Below are 20,667 nucleotides of genomic sequence, written 5' to 3' on the forward strand. Positions count from 1 at the left end.
TCTGGACACTCTTTCAGTCCCGACCAATCAACTGTCGAGCCATTAATAAAATGACTCAATGCTATATGGAATACTATATGGATTCTGTGCATTGTTTCAAGGAGATCCAGACAGATCTTCCAGACTAGCCTGAGACAATATTGTAAGAAAATATAAAGCTCTTTCAGTTAATTAATCAACTTAATTTTATATTAAAGCTTCACTTGATCACGATTTTCAAAAATATGTATGTTTTTTTGCTCAAATTAAGCATAAAAATGGCTAAATGAGCTAAAATACAAACATAAGGCATTCAGAAGACACATTGAACAGCATTGAAGTGCAGTATTCTAGAGTGATCACTAGGTGTCAGTAGTGTCACATTGACGAGAAAATGGGCACTGTAGGAAGTACTGTACAGAAAAGAGAAGTAAAGAAAATAACAACAAAAAACTGTCCCTATGCTAACATGTATGACTCTATTATGTGTTATTTATGTTTCAAATGTTCTATTTTCTTTTTTATATTTAATATATTGGGTAATACACATGTAAAGGTGACTATAGGGGTGTTATTTATGTCTACATAGGTCTCTAATATAGTTAAAATGTGCATTTAAAAGGTGGTAAACAGGTTTTCTATAATTACAAATATACTACAAATAACAAAATATACACTGTAGTGGGGTGTGGGGTTCATTCCACAGTATCGAGACGCTGTATTGTCTTTACCGTGAGCCAAGTATCTTCAACTCATGAGGTACCCTGAGATTCCCAGCCGTACTTGTTAGTATCCTATGTGTATGATCGTGGCCAGAATAGCAACATCCTCCTGCTTCAATAATTCACTGTCATGCTTACATATTTTATGACTTTGATCTTGATTGAAGATGCATCTATCCGGGTGTATCAATGTTGGATATTCAGGGGAGTGGGAGTGAAGTTTTAGGAGGTATTGTGTTTTGTATATTGTGTATATAAATAAAAGTTTTAACACAGATTCATACATGTAATTGTGTTAGTGGAAAAGATAACACACATACAAGCATTAGATTGTTTTTTTAACCACAGCACACACACGCACCTGTCTCACATTGAGCCTTTCCTGCTCTACTTTTTTTTTTTTCATCTGTCATTCTGGAGCATGTCAGTGTTAAACTCCCTCCCACACTGATGCACACACACACACACACACACACACACAGGCTTACTGTTTGTTCCACAACAAACACGGACACAGGCGTTCAGACTTTTGCTTTCTTTTTTCCACCTTAATGCACCACGGTTAAGCAGAGCAACACAGACAATACGATATCAGCAGACAATGGCATGAAAATAAGCCAATAAGATGTTAAATGTCCCAGTCAGCCTGTGCCTTATTAGCGCTGACTGTAAGCATTTTCTGCTTATTTTATGTCAGCTGTTTAAGTGGCATTCATTTGAGGGAATAGCTTTTGCGTATTTGATATTGGTATGGGATGGTATCAGTAATGATGTGCTGGACAATATTAGTACATCGTCAGAAAGTCAATATCTAGTATACGTATATCTGTTAGGGCTCACTGTGTTTATTTGCATCCCAGTGGGTTCCATGAGTTGAACATGAAGTCACTATGATGCGTTTGATGGCTTCAGTAACTGGACAATATCGGATATTGGTAAGAAATCCAATACAGTAAAGTCTTTTTTATTGCAGTTAATTGGTTCCAGACCCACCCATGATAAGTGAATTTCTGCTAAGCACGATTCAATATTAATAAATAGTTTATTGTATTAGAGTATAGAAAATCTGTTTATGTCTGTTTAATCTGTTCTAAATGCACGTTTTACACATTATTCCCTGTAGATGGGAAATAACACCCCTATAGTCACTTTTATTGGGCCTTATGATTTCCGCGGAATCATGGCACTTGCTATTAAAAACTTAATCTATTTTTAAATGGTGAATCTCACGTACAGTGACATGTGAATGAAATGACTCGCATGACACGTATGAGTAAAAACTTTCACATGTATATCACTTGGCTGGACTGTGACACGTGATAATTGTGCTATCACGCAGGTTCCATTGAAAATGAATGGGGTTGAGGCGATGAACGTCGCCCAATGAACGTAAAGTGTTGGCTGGTTGTCCGTCTGGCTGTCGGAGTATGTGGGAACAGAAGAAGAAAAGAAAAACATGAGTGAGATGTTTTCTTTTGGAATGAGAAAGGGCTATGCAGTTTTCTGAGTGTAGACTAGATGAGCGGCTTAACCACGGATTGAGAAACATTGAGGGAACCAACCATGTATCCGCCATGCAAGGTTCAAAAAGCGTAACAAAAACTTTCCACTGCAGCCAAGGAGCAACCAACAGATGCTCAAAGCCAAACCAAAACAACATTCCTGCAAAGTTTTCATCATCTTTTGGGAACCAAAAATGGCTACCTGGGATTTGCTGCAAGGGCATGCTTTCATGTTGATGGCTGGACTTGACAACCGAATAGAACAAGCGTTACGCCAACTTTGCCTGAGTGATGCCGGTGGTTGTTTTCCTGTGTTAAGATTTTTTTTTAACTCGGACAAATATAAACAAAAATGAAAGCTACATTGTGAAGTACTCCTTGCTGACCTTTAGAAGCCACTCATATGCAAAATACAGAATACACAGAATGAAAATTGCTTGATGTGGAACCAAATGTCACAAACAGTCCACCTATTGGAATACACTGGAATGTAATGGCGCGAGCCAAGTTGAACAAATGATGCTAGGAGTCCACTGGGCCGGCACCAGTTGGTGCCAGTTCGCACCAATGCAATTTTACTGCGGTACCTAGTGTCACCAATAAGGTGCCTAATGGCGTGCAGTGGCTCAAACTGCCTCCCGACTGGCTCGTGGTGGCCCGAAGTTGCGGCAAAAATTGAGTTTGGCGGCAAGAAAATTGCTTGATGTGGAACCAAATGTCACAAACAGTCCGCCTATTGGAATCCACTGGAATGTAATGGTGCGAGCCAAGTTGAACCAATGATGCTAGGAGTCCACTGGGCTGGCGCAAGTTGGTGCCAGTTCGCACCAATGCATTTTGCTGTGGCGCCTTGTGTCACCAGTAAGGTGCCTAATGGCGTGCAGTGGCTCAAACTGCCTCCCGACTGGCTTGTGGTGGCCCGTAATGGCGGCAAAAATTGAGTTTGGCGGCAAGAAAATTGCTTGAAGTGGAACCAAATGTCACAAACAGTCCGCCTATTGGAATCCACTGGAATGTAATGGTGCGAGCCAAGTTGCACCAATGATGCTAGGAGTCCACTGGGCCGGCGCCAGTTGGTGCCAGTTCGCACCAATGCAATTTTACTGTGGTGCCTAGTGTCACCAATAAGGTGCCTAATGGCGTGCAGTGGCTCAAACTGCCTCCCGACTGGCTCATGGTGGCCCGAAGTTGCGGCAAAAATTGAGTTTGGCGGCAAGAAAATTGCTTGATGTGGAACCAAATGTCACAAACAGTCCGCCTATTGGAAGCCACTGGAATGTAATGGCGAGAGCCAAGTTGCACCAATGATGCTAGGAGTCCACTGGGCCGACACCAGTTGGTGCCAGTTTGCACCAATGCAATTTGCTGTGGCGCCTAGTGTCACCAATAAGGTGCCTAATGGCGTGCAGTGGCTCAAACTGCCTCCCGACTGGCTCGTGGTGGCCTGTAATGGTGGCAAATTTCAAAATTTCGGCGTGTCACTTGCATCAAGCAACTGGCGAGAAGTGTCCACCAAGTGGAACCAACAGTCACAAATTATCTGCCTATTGGAATCCACTGGAATGTAATGGCGCGAGCCAAGTTGGCTGGCACCAACTGGAGCTGGCGCAGTGGACTCTTAGCATCACAGAGGTCGTTTGTGTGTATGGAAAATTGGTGCTAACATTGAGCTGGAGCAGGGACTGGAATGGACTGGAAATTTTAAATGGAGACCCGATATACAGTAGACCAGAATCAGAACACGAGTACCTGTGAGCGTTTCCTGTTCTATGCAAGCTCGCCACGATGTACTAACAAACGTTGTTGGTCTTCTATGACAGCGGCTTTTGAATGGTAATACAGAGCATTGTCGCCACCTTAAGGGGAATTATTGGACGACACCGAGGCAAAAACCACAGACCCACTGAAAACTGGTTTACATTATGGCTGCAACAAAGTCGATCAATTTGAAGCTTATCGTTTCAATTAATCGAGTACTCTGTTAGAGGTTTGGTCCACACCATATGACAAAATGGCAATCACTGTTTTCCAAAGCTGATGTGTGTGAATATCCTGCTTTGTCTAAAACACAAAAATAATTGTTTTTTAATGAATAACTTCAAGAAATTTTAATCACATCTGAGTGTATTTAGGTTTCAAAATCAAAGACCGATTAATGGAATACCAAAATAGTTAATTGGATCATCGATAAACAGATGAATTGCTGCATTTCTTATCTACATATTACGTGTGAGTAGAAAGGTGCTACAGGTTGGTTCGACTCCACTCACGGCCACTGACAGCCATCATTGTATATGCAGAAGAACCCCAGCCACCTTTCACTAACCAGTTATGGATTTTTCATGAGACCCTTCTCATGGAAATATTCTTACAGCGCTTTCTTTGGGAGCTGTGTGACTGTTTATTTATTGCCTCCAGGCTGTTGGGGTGGTGGTGGTGTGGGGGGGTGGGGGGGGGGTATAGTGACGTACAGACGCAGACAGGTGTCGGCTTCCATCCCTTTGCCATCTTTACCTCCACATATATCCTACAGGAACACAAGCAGATGCGATGTGCACATGAAGCGGCAGTTTTGTACAGCATTGTGCACCCTCCTTGCGGCGTGTCCTTGACGTGTCCTTTGCATCCATCACTTTGGAACACATGTGCTAAATATCCCCCTGTTTGGAAAGGATGCCAGGATGCCAACTATATATATATATTTTTTTACCCTCACAATGTCAAGTGAAGCTTTATGGGTCATGTGACAGCACGCCAACGTGCCTGTCATACTGACAAGTCCTTCATGAAGTGCGGACCGTAAAGAGAACGTCTTTAAGATTGAAGAAGTGAAATAAAAGCTTATTGGAATATTCATGATATGGAGTTGGGTTTCTTTTAAGCAGGGTGGGGTGGGGGGGGGGGGGGCAAATAGAGATAATCCTGTTAGGTGGAATGTGAAATGCCAATGTGGAAATATCCTCTGAGAGGAAGATGAACTGGGCATGAACTAATGCTGCATCCAAAAGAAGCATGGGGCGGGGGGGGGGGCAATATTGACAAAAGGAGGTAAATAAACATCGCTGCTTCTTGACCTTAAGGGACTTGCGTGACTCCTTCTACCGCAATGTCAGCCTCGGTCATTGCACGACCTGAGCGCGCGTTGCCGTGCACGGTGATGACACCTTCTACGCGCACTGTTGACACCGTATCCTCGTGTTGATTTGCAGGTGATGTGCGCTTAAGTTGGCCAAAGGGTCATTTGGGGTGGTTTACGCACGGCACGGGAGCGCGCCAAACACACTTGACACATCAACTACAAGCATGCAAACACAATTAGATGAAAAAAGAACACTCACAGGGTGACCCCGGGATTCTCCATATGTGATAGTCCCTTTCTTTGCTTAAAAAATGAATAAATGAATCCTCATATGCCGTGATCGCAGTCCACGTCCCTGCAAATGTACCACAGGATCACATAGAGGATGAGGAGTATGGCGAAGATGAAGAGTGCGACTAGGATGGCCTTGGTCACCGGAGAGATGAGCGACTGCATGTCAGGAGCAGAAAAGCCGGGCAGGAGCGGCGTGGCTCTCCGCGTCCCTCCGTCCGTCCTTCCTCAGTCTGCTGTCTCTTCCCGCTCTCCTCCTCCTCCTCTCCGATGGCAACTGTTGAAGAGAACGGAGAGCCCCGCGGCTGTACACGCATATAAAGCCGCGCACACGCACACGCACTGCGCGATGCAGGGCTTCCCCTTCGCTAAAAGCCGCACAAGGAGGAGGAGGTGGTGGTGGTGGTGGGAGGGCGCTGGTGGGATTGTCTGTCCCCACTTCCACTCGCGCCTTGGTGGGCAGAGACGGGAGCAGCGGCAGCTCGCACCACAGCCCCCGCGGGGAACCGCTGATATCACCAGATGGAGCTTCGAGATCCCGGTGATAAGTTTCTCCAAGCCGGGATATGGAGAATGCGCGCCAAGCTGCCGCGGGAGGCTGCAAACAGGTTGATTAGGATTCCTTGTGGCGCGCGGATGTGCGCACGCATGCAGCACTATTAAAAATAAGACAATAATTCTCATTTTCTTTCATATTACTGAGGTTTGCGGAGGTGGAAAATCAGCATTGCACCATCCCGACTGGTGTTGTATTACTTTGGTGACCTGTTGTTACATCAATGGGTCAAAACATTACACTGCAGTTCTACGTAAAAAAAAAAACTGTGTAGCCAAAGTCGGCAGGTGACTGCTAAATAACCTGCCATGGGGCCAAATAATTCATGAAAGGACACTCAGCAAACAACAAAAATAGAAAAAAAACTGCATAGCCAAAGTCGGCATCAACAATACATACGCTTAGGAATGGAACATTTTTCTCTCTCTTTTGGCAAAGCGACAGGTGACTGCTAAATAACCTGTCATGGGGCCAAAGAATTCATGGAAGGTCACTCAGCAAACGACAAAAATAGCAACTGTGTAGCCAAAGTCGGCATCAACAATACATACTCTTAGGAATGGAACATTTTTATCTCTCTTTTGGCAAAGCGACAGGTGACTGCTAAATAACCTGCCATGGGGCCAAATAATTCATGAAAGGACACTCAGCAAACAACAAAAATAGAAAAAAAACTGCATAGCCAAAGTCGGCATCAACAATACATACGCTTAGGAATGGAACATTTTTCTCTCTCTTTTGGCAAAGCGACGGGTGACTGCTGAATAACCTGCCATGCGGCCAAAGAATTCATGAAAGGTCACTCAGCAAACGACAAAAATAGCAACTGTGTAGCCAAAGTCGACATCAACAATACATACTCTTAGGAATGGAACATTTTCCCTCTCTTTTGGCAAAGCGACGGGTGACTGCTGAATAACCTGCCATGCGGCCAAAGAATTCATGAAAGGACACTCAGCAAACGCCAAAAATAGCAACTGTGTTGCCAAAGTCGGCATCAACAATACATACTCTTAGGAATGGAACATTTTTCTCTCTCTTTTGGCAAAGCGACGGGTGACTGCTGAATAACCTGCCATGCGGCCAAAGAATTAATGAAAGGTCACTCAGCAAACGACAAAAATAGCAACTGTGTTGCCAAAGTCGGCATCAACAATACATACTCTTAGGAATGGAACATTTTTCTCTCTCTTTTGGCAAAGTGACAGGTGACTGCTAAATAACCTGCCATGTGGCCAAATAATTCATGAAAGGACACTGAGCAAACAACAAAAATAGAAAAAAAAATGTGTAGCCAAAGTCGGCATCAACAATACATACGCTTAGGAATGGAACATTTTTCTCTCTCTTTTGGCGAAGCAACAGGTGACTGTTAAATAACCTGCCATGGGGCCAAATAATTCATGAAAGGACACTCAGCAAACAACAAAAATAGAAAAAAACTGCATATCCAAAGTCGTCATCAACAATACATACTCTTAGGAATGGAACATTTTTCTCTCTCTTTTGGCAAAATGACAGTTGACTGCTAAATAACCTGCCATGGGGTCAAAGAATTCATGAAACGACACTCAAACAACAAAAATAGAAAAAAAACTGCATAGCCAAAGTCGGCATCAGCAATACATACTCTTAGGAATGGAACATTTTTCTCTCTTTTTTGGCAAAGCGACAGGTGACTGCTAAATAACCTGCCATGGGGCTAAAGAATTAATGAAAGGACACTCAGCAAACGACAAAAATAGAAAAAAACTGTGTAGCCAAAGTCGGCATTAACAATACATGCGCTTAGGAATGGAACATTTTTCTCTCTCTTTTGGCAAAGCGACAGCCACCGTGCCCAGCCTCATGAAAACCAGATCAGACCAATACACCAACAAACAGGTTATCGGAAGTTTTTCCTGATCATTCCAACTGTCTCTACAGAATTCATATCAGGATCAGTTTTTCACTTTTCAGGCCACTCGGACCTTATTGAAGAGCCCTTGGTCAAAGACCTGGACCCTGTGTGGAGATGTGTTGTTGTAGGTTTTAGTTTTCAGCAGATCTTTTGGTTCCAATTCATGTGTGGATGTTTACTGCATGTTTATCCTAACACATTTGTTTTTCAGTTTGAAATGGCAGTATTATTTAAATTGTACATATACATATGAGGGCTTTTGTTAACCTCATTTTAGACAAGCCTACGAGTCAGTGTATACTGTACACCTGAATGCATATGCGTTTCTGCGCACTAGCATATAGTGACCACCGGATGGCGACAAATACACATTTTTAGGTGCCCATGAAACGCGAGCCTGTGTTTGATTATTCCGCACACTATCAGAACACTGTGGACTTGCATAGCAATCATGACAGCTAAACGGGTTTAAAGACGAATTGCAGGTAAGAAGCGACTGTTGTTTGACTACTATTTGCATGCCACCGAGATATATGTTATCCAATGGAAATGTAGTGAGCTAGCTAGTTACAGAGCTTTACTATAAGTATGTGGGGCCTATTTAACCAAGTGAGCAAGTAAACCTTACGTGCTGCTAGCAGCCCTCTTGGCAAGTTTGGGTCAATAGACCAGCTGTTGTTTATATACCATATCAGTGGTCACTATTAGTTACATTTAAATGTCATATTGTTGCATGTAAATATAAACTAAAGATGAGGCGTAAACCTGGCGGAAATAATCTTAATCGATATTAAACACGTAACTTGCTAGCTAGCGAACAATCCTGAACCAGGCCCGGCTAGTAGCGTCAAAAACAAAGTACCAGTACGAAGCTTCCGGTCACATACTTCAAAATAAAACTCTTCTTGTCTGGTTCAGTGAAGTATTTTACAAAAGGGTCAGCTTGTTGTTTCATATATAAAATATCACTACCATTTGTTTACTGTGATTGTTACTTACGTGAAAAGAATTGCAAACATATATATATATGTTGTCACTGTCATTTGTGGTTTGGACTTAATTTTTGAAAGCTGGCTATGTGTTTCCGCATCCTCTTTGGTATTGAATGTTGCGGCTTGGACAAGCGTAGCTAACTAGCAAGCCTTATAGCCGACTAGCAATGAGTGGTAGCCTAACCCACTTAACATTAAGAACGCACCCAGGCTGTTCACACATGGAACCAATGGTTTATACCTGCCGTCTGTCCTCCGGGTCAGTGTTTTTACTTGTTTCCATTGCCCAGTGTATTCCGAAGTTAGCCACGTTAGCTTGCGCCAACGCTTTAGAATGGATGCAAGTTAGCATTAGTTGTACTGCGTCTCGTTTTTAGAAAGAATCAAGTGAAATGTTTAAATTACCGAGTGTATATTCATCTACTGGAAGCATGTAATTGCTAATTTGTATGTGACACGCTGCATATTTATACAAAATGTGTCAGCGTGTTTTGCATGTGTTATATAACGTGGAGTAATCCCATTTATAAACTTTTCTTAGCTCACACTTTTTGAGCATGAGAAAAGTACAGTTTAAGTCCGGGATCTTCAAGCTGCGACCTACAGATGTTTTTCGTTTACAATATAAATATTTAACAAGAATACTAAACAAATAAAACAGTAGCAAAAATGGCAGTAATTTTGAATGAATAAAGGCAGAATATGAAGAGTAAAAGGTTGTAATCTAATGAGGAAAAAGACGCAATTTGGTGAGAATGACATCACAATATTATGAATAAAGTGTAATCTTTGTAGCATAAATTTGAATTATTAAAAATACATTATTTTTCATTAAGTTGTAATGTGAGAAATTTGTGATTGACAATTGTGGAAAAAATTATAATGTGGAAATAAAGTCAAAATTGTTGTTATGGGTAGAAAGTCATAATTCAAGAAGGCTCAAGGAGAAAAAATAAGTTTTGGAAAATTAGGTTGGGGAAAAAATATGGGAATAATATTACAAAAGAAAATTTGAGATTCTAAAAGAGTTTCTAAGTAGAAAGTTTAAATATTTGAAATCAACAAACGGCAACAGCAAAAGTGGGGGACAAAAGAGCAAAGACCCTCTGTATTAAAAGTACGGACACCCCTGTAGTATTTAACATCCATAATTTTAACTACAGACGGACCATGTGGAAATATTTTCTTACCATATTGTCTCTTATTCTCATAGGTTCAGCAGCTACTCTATGTAAGATGAACACTGAGGACAAGTTGGAGGGCATGCTGTTTAAATGCAGCAGCGGAGGGATCGACGGCGGCGGGCGAGTGGGGTTGGGCGGCGCAGGCGGACTGGTGGTGATGACGCTCGGTGAACGATCGCTGGCGGACCACCCGCTGTTGGCGGAAGATGACGAGGAAGAAGACGAAGAGGAGGATTTGACCGTGAGTTCTTTGGTGACTCACGACCTGGTACCTCCCGAGCAGCTGATGATGCAGGAGATGTCAAAAAACAGCGGCGGAGGGGATGAGGAGGGAGCGGGTGAGGTGGGAGTGCACTTCCCCCTGAAGCTCACCCATAAGTTGCCTTGCTTGCCTGTGAGTTCATGCTGTGAACTATTCTTTTGTTGATGTTAAAAAGGTACAAAAGTTTCGAGCACTCTTTGTCATGTTGTGTTGTAGGGCCAAGTCACACTAGACCAATCGTAGCTTGCGTGGGCCCACTTTACACCTAATCATGGCACAATTTGAGCATACAGCTCTTCGCCCAAGCATGGCATACTTCCTTTCGCTCGATGGAAAAGTTAAAGCAGGGCACAGCACAAAAAAAAAAACGCATTTATAAAAAACAGAAAAATATACAAACTTTGGTTCCGATTTTCTACAATAAAAGCTCTGATAAAACATTCCACTGTTCTCAAATATCTTAATTTTTATTTTTCTGCACAAAATAAGATGAAAAATAAATAAGAATAAAGAAAATCAATCAGTAATAAATAAATATAATAATAATAAAGCGGCAAATAATAAAAACTTAAGAAACCACATATAGTTGGTGGGTAGACAAATTATTTTTTTCAGATTAAAATTAACAAAGCATTATTAGAGCCCTGTAGACATGACAAAACGCGACTATAGTCACATTTATACTTTTTTTATTTACAACATATTGCGCAACTGCAGGGTCTTGAGACACATGCTAACTCGCAAACTAGAGCGCTAGCGACCTAAACGGTAGCCTTCAAGTTATTTCCTTTAAACTTAAATAGCCAAAAACTTACCACTTCCACACGGATAGGGAGGATAACTATTAACAGTTATTTAACCTTTAACATGAACATTAATCAAACGTAATATTTTTTTCTGGGTACATGATACCATACAGCATCCATATCAAACTTACAAACTAACATTAAACTTTCATATCAAGGCGAGGGCCTCAAACTAGTGTCCTGCGGGCCACATTTGGCGAGACCCCTGATTTAGGCCCTAACACAAATAGGTCGTGGTTTGGTCCGCAGCATATCAGAAAAAATGGCCACCATTGTTTTCCAAAGTCAAAGGCCTCTAACATGTAATGTCCCTCTGGTGTACTTGTTCCTGATCCTATCCATCCTGGTCACTCCCAATGAGAACCTCAGCATCCTCATCTCTGCGACGTCCAGTTCTGCTTCCTTTTTTTTCCTCAGTGGAACTGTCTCTAGACCAAACAACATGGCTGGCCTCACCACAGTTTTGTATACCTTTCCTTTCATTTTAACTAAAACTCTTCTATCACGCCTGACACTTTTCTCCACCCGTTCCATGCTGCCTGCACACACTTCCTTTTCACAATCTCTATTGTAGCGATGACCTCAAGTACTTAAAATTCTCCACCTTCTGTATCTCTTCTCCCTGTAACCTCACTCTTCCACTTGGGTCGCTCTCATTCACACACATATACTCTGTCTTGCTGCGGCTAACAGAATACTAAAGAACGGAAAAGGTAGAAAGATGTCTACTCCTTCTTGGTATATACCATGTCTATATAGTCCAAGAACACAATATTCTGTGTGCCTTGAAAAATCAGTCAAAATCACCAAAAAATTTCCCGGACTGAGAGGGACGACTTTTGAAAAAATGGCTGGGACTGAACGAGTTAAAATCAAACGGTTAATGGAATACCAAAATACTTGTTCATTCATAGTTGCAGCTGTAAATGATACAATGCAGTATTGGTGTTTTGTTCCACCCTTAGCAAATATTCATTTTATGCATACACAAATTAAAAAGAGCCTCCAGTTATGTTCAAAACCAGCAATGCTGCAGTCATAGCACAAATTAAAATTGGTATTTGCGTCATTTTGTCACACCGCACACACTTTATACGTCAAAGATTTCCAAGAAACAGTTATTCCTGTTTATATGCACACACTGAAAAGTGTGTCAAAGTTGTGCAAAGTCTCCGCCCTAGCTGGAGTGTTCCAAAGACAAAAATACACTGACCAAATCGCACTCAAATACACACCTAGTATCTTTTTTTTGTTGTTGTTTTTGGTTTTGACCAGAGTACCGGACACACCCTAAAGCTCATTAAAGTTTTTTTTTTTTTTTTTTTTCTTTTCAGTTCACTTGTGCCTCTTATTAAGTGGAGTCACCCAAGGGCCCAATTCCTGAGTTGTATTTGTTGTCTTATTGCAAGGGACGAAAAGACACACTACACTCTTGATCTACATTTTAAGACCGGTTGAAAAATGGCAAGAATTTACATTTTGCACTGTTGAAAATGAAAAACAAAGAAATGGGAGACCAAAATTTTTTTTTTGAGTAAGCAATTTATTTCAAATAGTCTGTTCACCACCTCATCAAACATTTCAAGGACAACTGCAGACCCCCCATTTCACAATATCTATGTGAGACATGTACATACGTCTTTATCTAGCCATCAGCCGTTTGACGCCCCTGCACGACCAAGTCCCATTGAAGGAAAAAGCAGCCCAGATCATTATGCCGCCCCCTCCACAGTGCTATGTGGGACACAGCTCCTTGTCATGCCAGTAACGTTGGAAGCCATAAGGACCGTCAAGGTTCCATTTTTTTTTCCTCATCAGAAATGTTTAGTGCTCCCTTGCAAATTCCAAATGATCATTTCCATTTTTCATTTTGATCATGAGTGTATGTATACATTTGTCCACATCTTCCAGGTCATTCAAAATAGCACAGGTTTGAGGTTGTTTACAATATTAACACCATGATGTTAATGACTGATGACGTGCACTATGCTGCACTTTGATTCACAAGAATTGTTTTTTTCTGCACAGTGTCACATTTTCCGAGTCATGGACTTTAGTAAAAGTCTTTTCTGTCTATGCTCCTTTACAGCTCAACATTAAGCAAGAACTAAAGCTGACTGATTCACCAGTCCAGATCAAGAAGGACAAGAAATCCGTCAAAGATCTGATCATTTGTCCCAAGAAGAAAAAAAGGAAACAACATTCACCAGCAAAGGTACAAAGGAGAAAAACGACTGTTGGAAAAGTACATGTTAGAATTAGGTAGGATTTTCCTAATTTTGATTGCACAATGTTGTAATATATTTTATGGTTTGTTTTGCCCACACAGATCCTCAGCATTAATGACGACGGTTCGTTTGGCATCCAAAACCCCAAGTGCCATGTTTGCGTCCACTGCAATGCCGCATTCAGAACCAACTACCATCTACAGAGGCACGTCTTCATCCACACTGGTATGGAATGATCCAAATGTCAATTTCTCAATGATTTTCCAATGCACAGATCTTATAAGAAGTGCTATTTTAGGTGAGAAACCGTTTCAGTGCAGCCAGTGTGACATGCGCTTCATTCAGAAATACCTTCTCCAGAGACACGAAAAAATCCACACCGGTGAGCATTCCCATTCCAGTGTTTTTCTTTTGACGTTTTTTGACCTAAGTGGGTCATGGTGTATTTTTATGCTCAGGTGAGAAGCCTTTCCGCTGCGATGAGTGTGGTATGAAGTTCATCCAGAAGTATCACATGGAGAGACACAAGAGGACACACAGTGGAGAGAAGCCATACCAGTGTGACTACTGTCACCAGGTTACATTTCTTGTTGCTTGAAAGTTGCATCTTAAAAAAAAAAAATGTTTGTTCAAGGCCCAGAATTGAACTTGGGAATTGTGTGCAAAGGTTATGGAACTGATCATACAGTCATAAAGCTTACACGTGACATACCAAATAGATGTGGCCATTTTCCCCAGCAAGAAAAATTCTAATATGGTAGTTTGCGCTACATTACATACAAACCCTTGATTTGATTAGCGTTTTCACGGTGTTACTACTGTTAAGGCTGGAATTGGTCAGCTTGTAGTACATTTTCACAATACATTTGTAAGTGACGACAATGATGATGCTCAAGAGATGACGAGTGGATCAGATTTTGATGATTGCGGAATATATAATATGCAAATTAGCTGCTTAAATGTACTCCCTTCACAAACTTTGGGTCATATTGATGATTTTTGGCATTTACAGTATGCCATTACCACGAACAATTTAAGCTACAACCTTTTGAAATAGTATCGTCCAAACTGAGGAAACGTGCCTTCCGGCCCGACACACAGCTACAAATATCGGCTAGAGAGGAAGCGTACCATAAAGAGAGAGACAGCATTCATGTTGTGTTGCAAACCGTCCCTCTTATACTACAGTAAACCTCGGATATATCAGATTCAATTGTTCCCACTGGTTTTGTCCGATATAAGCGAAATCTGTTATATGCGTATACCGGAAAATGTCAGTTTTACGCATATATCGGATTTATATCCGGTATATGCGTAAATCGGATTTTATCCGTTATAAAAAGGCACTTCCTTGACTATGTTTCCAATGTACCTGGACTGGGCAATGAAAAGAGACGTAAGGTAATGAGAATTTAACTTTATTGGACTCTGAGCATAACAAATTGTTAATTAAGCTAGGCCCTGTTACGCCCATCAGGCCTACGTTATTTCCAATAGTGAGGTTAAGATCTCATTCACTGCTGTGCTAGTATTATTGACGTCACTCACTTTTATATTTGTCCTAAATCTGGAGCCAGGAGAAAGACACGATGCGGCCATCCGATATATGCGAGGGAAATTTGAACGGGACTGGAGATTTTGTCCGAAATAGGCGAAATCCGTTATAAAAAATCCGATATATGCACTGAATTTTTATTGGAAATGCATTACAGAAAAATTTGTTCTTTTTTTAATCTGTCCGTTGTGAGCGAATTTCCGATATATCCGAGGTTTACTGTATATGAGATATCTGAGAAATTTGATGGAACTGGCCAATAAAAACAGAATGTACCGTTAAACACGGAAACTGACACAATGTGAATGAAATGCTGTCATTAAAGCATTTCTCCAGCAGACCGCTCATCATAAACACTGGCCTGTAATTAATGAACATTTTATTTACTGTCACAAAAGTACACGCACTATGCTGGTAATAATATTTAAAACGTAAAAAACAAGTATGGAACAAAATCAATTTGGGGGGGTTGGAGAACCGATTTCTTAGGGCCCTAATTAAAGACTCCGGGCTTTGTATGGGGGAAATGCAGTAACAATATTGCATCAACATTGATCAACCTTCACTGCTAATCTGTTCATAACTGCATAAATCTCATTTTATCATTCACAGTACTTCTCCAGAACTGACCGTGTTTTAAAGCACAGAAGAATGTGCCATGAAAACCGAGACAGGAAGACCAACAAGGCTGGCAATAAAAGTGTAGTGCTACACGAAGCCGATTCTTTAAGCCCCTTCCTCACCAAAGAGTGCGTGTTGCCTAAGAAGAAGCGCCAAAAGTGTGCAGACAAGTCAGACAGTCCGGCCTCTTCCGCCGCCGCCCAAACAGAAGGGCTCCCTGCCGCCGTGAAAGAAACTGCAATGAAAGAAGAACTGACAAAAAACAAGTGCGAAGTCCTGCCTCTTTTTGCAGTGTCCTCCAAAGTCAAACATGAGTACGTGATCGGAGAATACTCTGTGGAGCTTCCAGAAGAATCAACCAGCCAGCACCAGGATGGAGACTTGTCATCAGAGGAGGCAGCAACGCCTAAACTTGTCCTGAAGAAGATCTCCAAGAGGAGCCTCAAGCAGTCTGGTGAACCAGCTCCTTGCCTCGCTACTCTGTCCTCATTCGAGGACAACAACAAAGTCACGCATTACACCTTTGAAATTGTTGACAAGCAAAGCCTTTTAGACGAAGTCAGCAACACCGAATCAGTCGAAACTCCAGCAAAACCAGCGGCCAGCAGCACAAACTATGACGACGCCATGCAGTTCCTCAAGAAGAAACGCTATCTTCAAGCCGCCACGGCCAACAACAGTCGGGATTACAGCCTGAACACGAGTAATATCTCTTCCCAGCCCAGCGTTACTCACACTGTGGTGTCTGCAGTCATTGACGAAACGGTTCCTGCAACCATTCTGGAACCTCAGCCTATTAACACGGAGATAAAAGCGACACCTGACAGGAATGTTTTGCCAGATGAGGTTCTTCAGACGCTGTTGGACCACTATTCCAACAAAGCCAATGGTCAGTCAGACATTTCCTTCAGCGTGGCAGATGCAGAAGTTACATCAAGCATATCTATTAATTCCTCTGAAGTTTCGGACAGTAGTCCTTCTGAGAGTCTTGCAGCTGCCAGTGCCCAAACTCAGCCCCCGACGGAGAAGTCCAGTCTCTTGCAAGAATATTCCAAATTTCTCCAGCAAGCGCTGGAACGGACCAGCCAGAATGACAGCTACCTGACAAGCCAGAGCCTCAGTTTAGTCACAGAAAACCCCACCTTAGCTGGACAGCCTCTGTTCTCCACAGAGAAACAGTTTCCTTCCCCCAGCAGGTTCAAATCAGGGACAAGCTCCCCATTAAGATCCATGATAGAGAAACCTCACTTTGGACTACTGGTCGGGGACTCCCAGCACTCGTTTTCGTTTTCAGGCGACGAGACCACCCCGCCTTCCACAGTGTCCCCTTCCGAGGAGGACTTCCTGGAACAGGTCTCGACTTCCAAAAAGACGGACTCCTCTCAAGGGATACTGCAGGCGTTTCAAATAGGCACATTTGATCCAAACTTCAAATCCCACTTCCAGACCTCAAGATCCGGTTCCTCCTCACAGTTCACAGGTGCCAACGGACAAGCGAGTCTTCGCGGACACAACACAGACTTCTCCGAGTTTCCTTTAGTTCGAGTCACTGAGACCAGGTCCCAATTGAATTCCTCCCCAGACGTTTCCTCGAGTGAAACCTTTGGTTGAGACCGACTACTCTGGGATTCGTTCGTTAATCATTTCTGCAGCACTTTATCCCATTTCACCCGTTTTGCCAAAACACCTCCACAGTTTTGTTGTTGTTGTTGTATTTAAGCTATTTTGAAAATAATACATTGGAAAATTGGCATTCCCCCAATTTGAAAAAAAATTGCATTGAGAGATTAAGTGACCCAGCTAAATATATATAAGGAAAACGAGAGTAACATTTTATGCCATATTGGTATACAACATATTTATGTTTTTGTAAATCCCTTTTGCATACACACACACACACACACACATAGAAAACACTCTTGCTTTTTGCTGTTTGCTACCTCTCTTAGTTATCCATTTGACAAACAAAAGTGCAAAAATTATTTTTATTCCCGATGTTGAATCTCTCTTTAGTTGCCTCCGGGGATGACACCATAAATATGAAAATGTATATGATTCTTTAGTTTATATTTTGCCACTTTACTGTTGCCTGAAAAGCATGCGTCATCACGGTGTATTTTGGTGGATCTGGAATCTTGGCCATTAACAGGACTTTTTAAATTTTTTTCTTATTGCCAAATATAAGGTTGAATTAAATCTTTAAAAGATTACAGCAGCCCCCCCCCCCCCCCTTAAGCCCACCATAAGTGGTCGCCACACTTGCGTAAAAAGTGAGATATAGTGAAATGACTTAAAAGGATTGTGCTTAATGTTTGCACAATTTGCACATTTTTTTCACTACAAAGAGAATGTAGTACTTTGGTTTTGGTGACCCCATCCTCTTGATATGATTTCAAATGGGGAGTTTTTAGTCATAGCACTTATGGCTGCAACTTCAGTTCCTCCATTCATTTGATTGGATGGAGGATGCAGACATTTTGGGGGAAGTAACCATGTGATGGAAAAATACCCCCTCCCCATTTTGAGGTTATACATTCTTTTAACATTCATGTTGTGTAATATTAAGTATATATAATATACAAGTACAGTCAGCTGTTTGGCTGAACCGTAAGGTCAATCATCTCTTTTGTAGAAACTCAAATTTGACCATAGCTTGATGCAACCGTGATTGTAAATCAATTGGTTGAGCAAGTTTTCCTCTATACAGTGGAACCTGCATTTTCATTAGTCCATTCCAGACGAAAACAGACATGTATGACTCAAGCTGCAACAATTAATTGATGAATACTCGATCGTCTATTTAATCAACAACTGTTGCAGTAACAGTGATCAGCATTTTGGCTACTGTTTGCGCTTGGTTCATATTTATTTGGTCGGTATGGGGGCCTAACCAATTACTCGAATAATCAGCAAAGCAAATAGTCTTTAAATGCAGACCTTATAGTGTCCGAGCTAGAATTGCAACAATCGATGATTAATCGATTATCTAATGAATCGACAACTATTTTGGTATTTGATTAATTGTTTTTATTTTAAAATGTAAATATTTGTGCCTCTCAAATGTGAATATTTGTTAATTTCTTTATTCATCCATGGAAGCAGCACACATAATACATTTGTGTCAGCTTTTTTTGTGCCTCTTTTCTGATATGTTGCAAACCAGACCAATGTTTTGTGTTTGGTTTATTTGATTTAATTGTGATTTTAGGGCCTAATCGATTGCTCCATTAGTCAACGTAACAGGCTTCAAATTAATCAACTATGAAAATACACCTGAGTTCCATCCCTGGTCCAAACTCTAAAAGAAACCACTATCAATTTTTCACAGAGACTGAGTCACCAGCGCATAGTTTCTTGGTTTGGACACAATAACCAAGACCGTATACGAAAACTCGGGTTCCACTGTATATCTTAATTGTGGTAGAAAGTGACGCTTAAGGTGCTACTGTGTGAAACACTGGCCTTATATGTCATCATATTAAGTTCCACTGGCAATCAGGGACAGACGGCACCAACAATAAATCATCAATAGTGTACATTCCCTTAATATATGTATATCCTGTAAATACATTGTATATTTTTCAGTTTGGATTAGTACTCTCACAGCGACGCGTTACCGCAGACGGCTTGTGCAAGACTGTTGTTTCTTTTTAGAGGCATATTTTCTTTTGCAACATTTGTTAGATGAAAGGATGCATTGGTTTCCTTAGGAGATTTGTGTATATATAGGCTGTCATCAGTGATATCAAGAGGAAAACCTTTCATTATTGTGTGTTGCCGACAAGTTAAGTCAAATGGATTTTGATTCATGTAATTTAATGCAGTGGAGCGTACATTTTCATGGGTTTTTACTGTACAAATCAACAGAAAAAAATTGCGGTCCTAACGCCCAATTTAATTGTAAGCACAGTGGACATGAGTCATTTGTGTACTTCATCAGTTGAGGGTTTGAAAGCCTTTCAAGCAATTCAAAACACAGAGTTGTTACAGTTTCATGAATTAAAACTGCAGCAATGTTTTTTTTTCCCCCTTTTTTGGCCATAAGTGTCCTTGTATAAGCTAGAGAAAAAAAAAATCAGTTCTGTATGAAAAGATATGGAGTATGTCTTTTTAAATAAAAAATACAAAAATAATATTTTTGAAACCTGTCATTTAAGGCACTGGTATATATGGTCTATCATATGCACTTGTTATTGCTACACTTATTTGTCGCTGTAGAAGTGGTTTCTGTCAACTTCTTTGAATGTGAATCTCTGACCTTTTTTAAAAAAAAAATGGCATCTTCTCACTTTAAGTAAGTTAAGATGGAGGATTTAGCGCGTCATTGTGGGAATTGAAAAGGTTTATTGCATGGGCTCCTCTCAAAAGTTGTTGGGTCAAGTGAACTAGTTTGATGAATGACGTGAAGCTTTAATTGTAGCTGATGAATCAGTCTGATAACTCCCATACTGTTCGATTTTTGCAATATATAATGATTTGTAAACAAAATGATTCAGTTGTTCTCTTGATTGTTGTCATGTCCATATGAATAAAATGTTTCCCAAAAAATGTGATTTGTTGTGTATTTTTTTTCTTGTTTGAATTATTTGCCCCCTTTTCCCAACTGTAGCCATGATGTCTCATTTCCACAGTTTCTGGAAATATTGGCAAAAAGAGGCCTTTAATAAGTAAACGGGATGCTGTACACTGAAACCCTGCAGAAATTCTTTCCTTCTCCCTTTAGGCTAAATGTTTAAGGGAACCTATTATGTATTGAGTAACCACACAGAAAGCTTTCTAGAGCTTCCAGAATTTGCATCTATTCCAGCTGTATTTCCTTGCCTCGCCAAAACTGTTAATTTATTCCACCCATGACCTGCCACTCAGCTTGCACAGCTAACAGCTTCTACCTGGCACAACCAGGCTCACTGTGACGTCATCTTGAGCTACTGTCAGACAAAACTCTCTCAAACCCAAACTTCTTTCACGGCAACCCTTCCAAAGGCGCAAA

General features: G+C 41.2%; 1 protein-coding gene across 3 annotated transcripts; it reads left to right on the top strand.

Annotated features, from left to right (window-relative positions):
- Positions 1-8,352: 8,352 nt before the first annotated feature.
- znf148 (zinc finger protein 148) lies at positions 8,353-20,225 on the top strand. 3 transcript variants are annotated; one of them, XM_058081627.2, is made up of 7 exons: positions 8,353-8,514; positions 10,235-10,446; positions 13,363-13,488; positions 13,603-13,726; positions 13,800-13,883; positions 13,960-14,078; positions 15,669-20,225. In XM_058081627.2, the coding sequence occupies exons 2-7, from the start codon at positions 10,258-10,260 to the stop codon at positions 17,286-17,288; spliced, it is 2,262 nt and encodes a 753-aa protein (XP_057937610.2). In that variant the 5' UTR covers positions 8,353-8,514; positions 10,235-10,257; the 3' UTR covers positions 17,289-20,225. The 3 variants fall into 3 exon arrangements, with proteins under 3 accessions (XP_057937610.2, XP_057937608.2, XP_057937609.2); XM_058081625.2 differs by having other exon boundaries at positions 8,354-8,514; positions 10,235-10,599; XM_058081626.2 differs by lacking the exon at positions 8,353-8,514 and adding an exon at positions 9,156-9,280 and having other exon boundaries at positions 10,235-10,599.
- Positions 20,226-20,667: the final 442 nt, after the last annotated feature.

The sequence above is a fragment of the Doryrhamphus excisus genome, linkage group LG12, assembly GCF_037039965.1.
Source record: "Doryrhamphus excisus strain RoL-2023G ecotype Guam linkage group LG12, RoL_Dexc_Guam_v1.1, whole genome shotgun sequence".
Lineage (NCBI taxonomy): Eukaryota > Metazoa > Chordata > Actinopteri > Syngnathiformes > Syngnathidae > Doryrhamphus > Doryrhamphus excisus.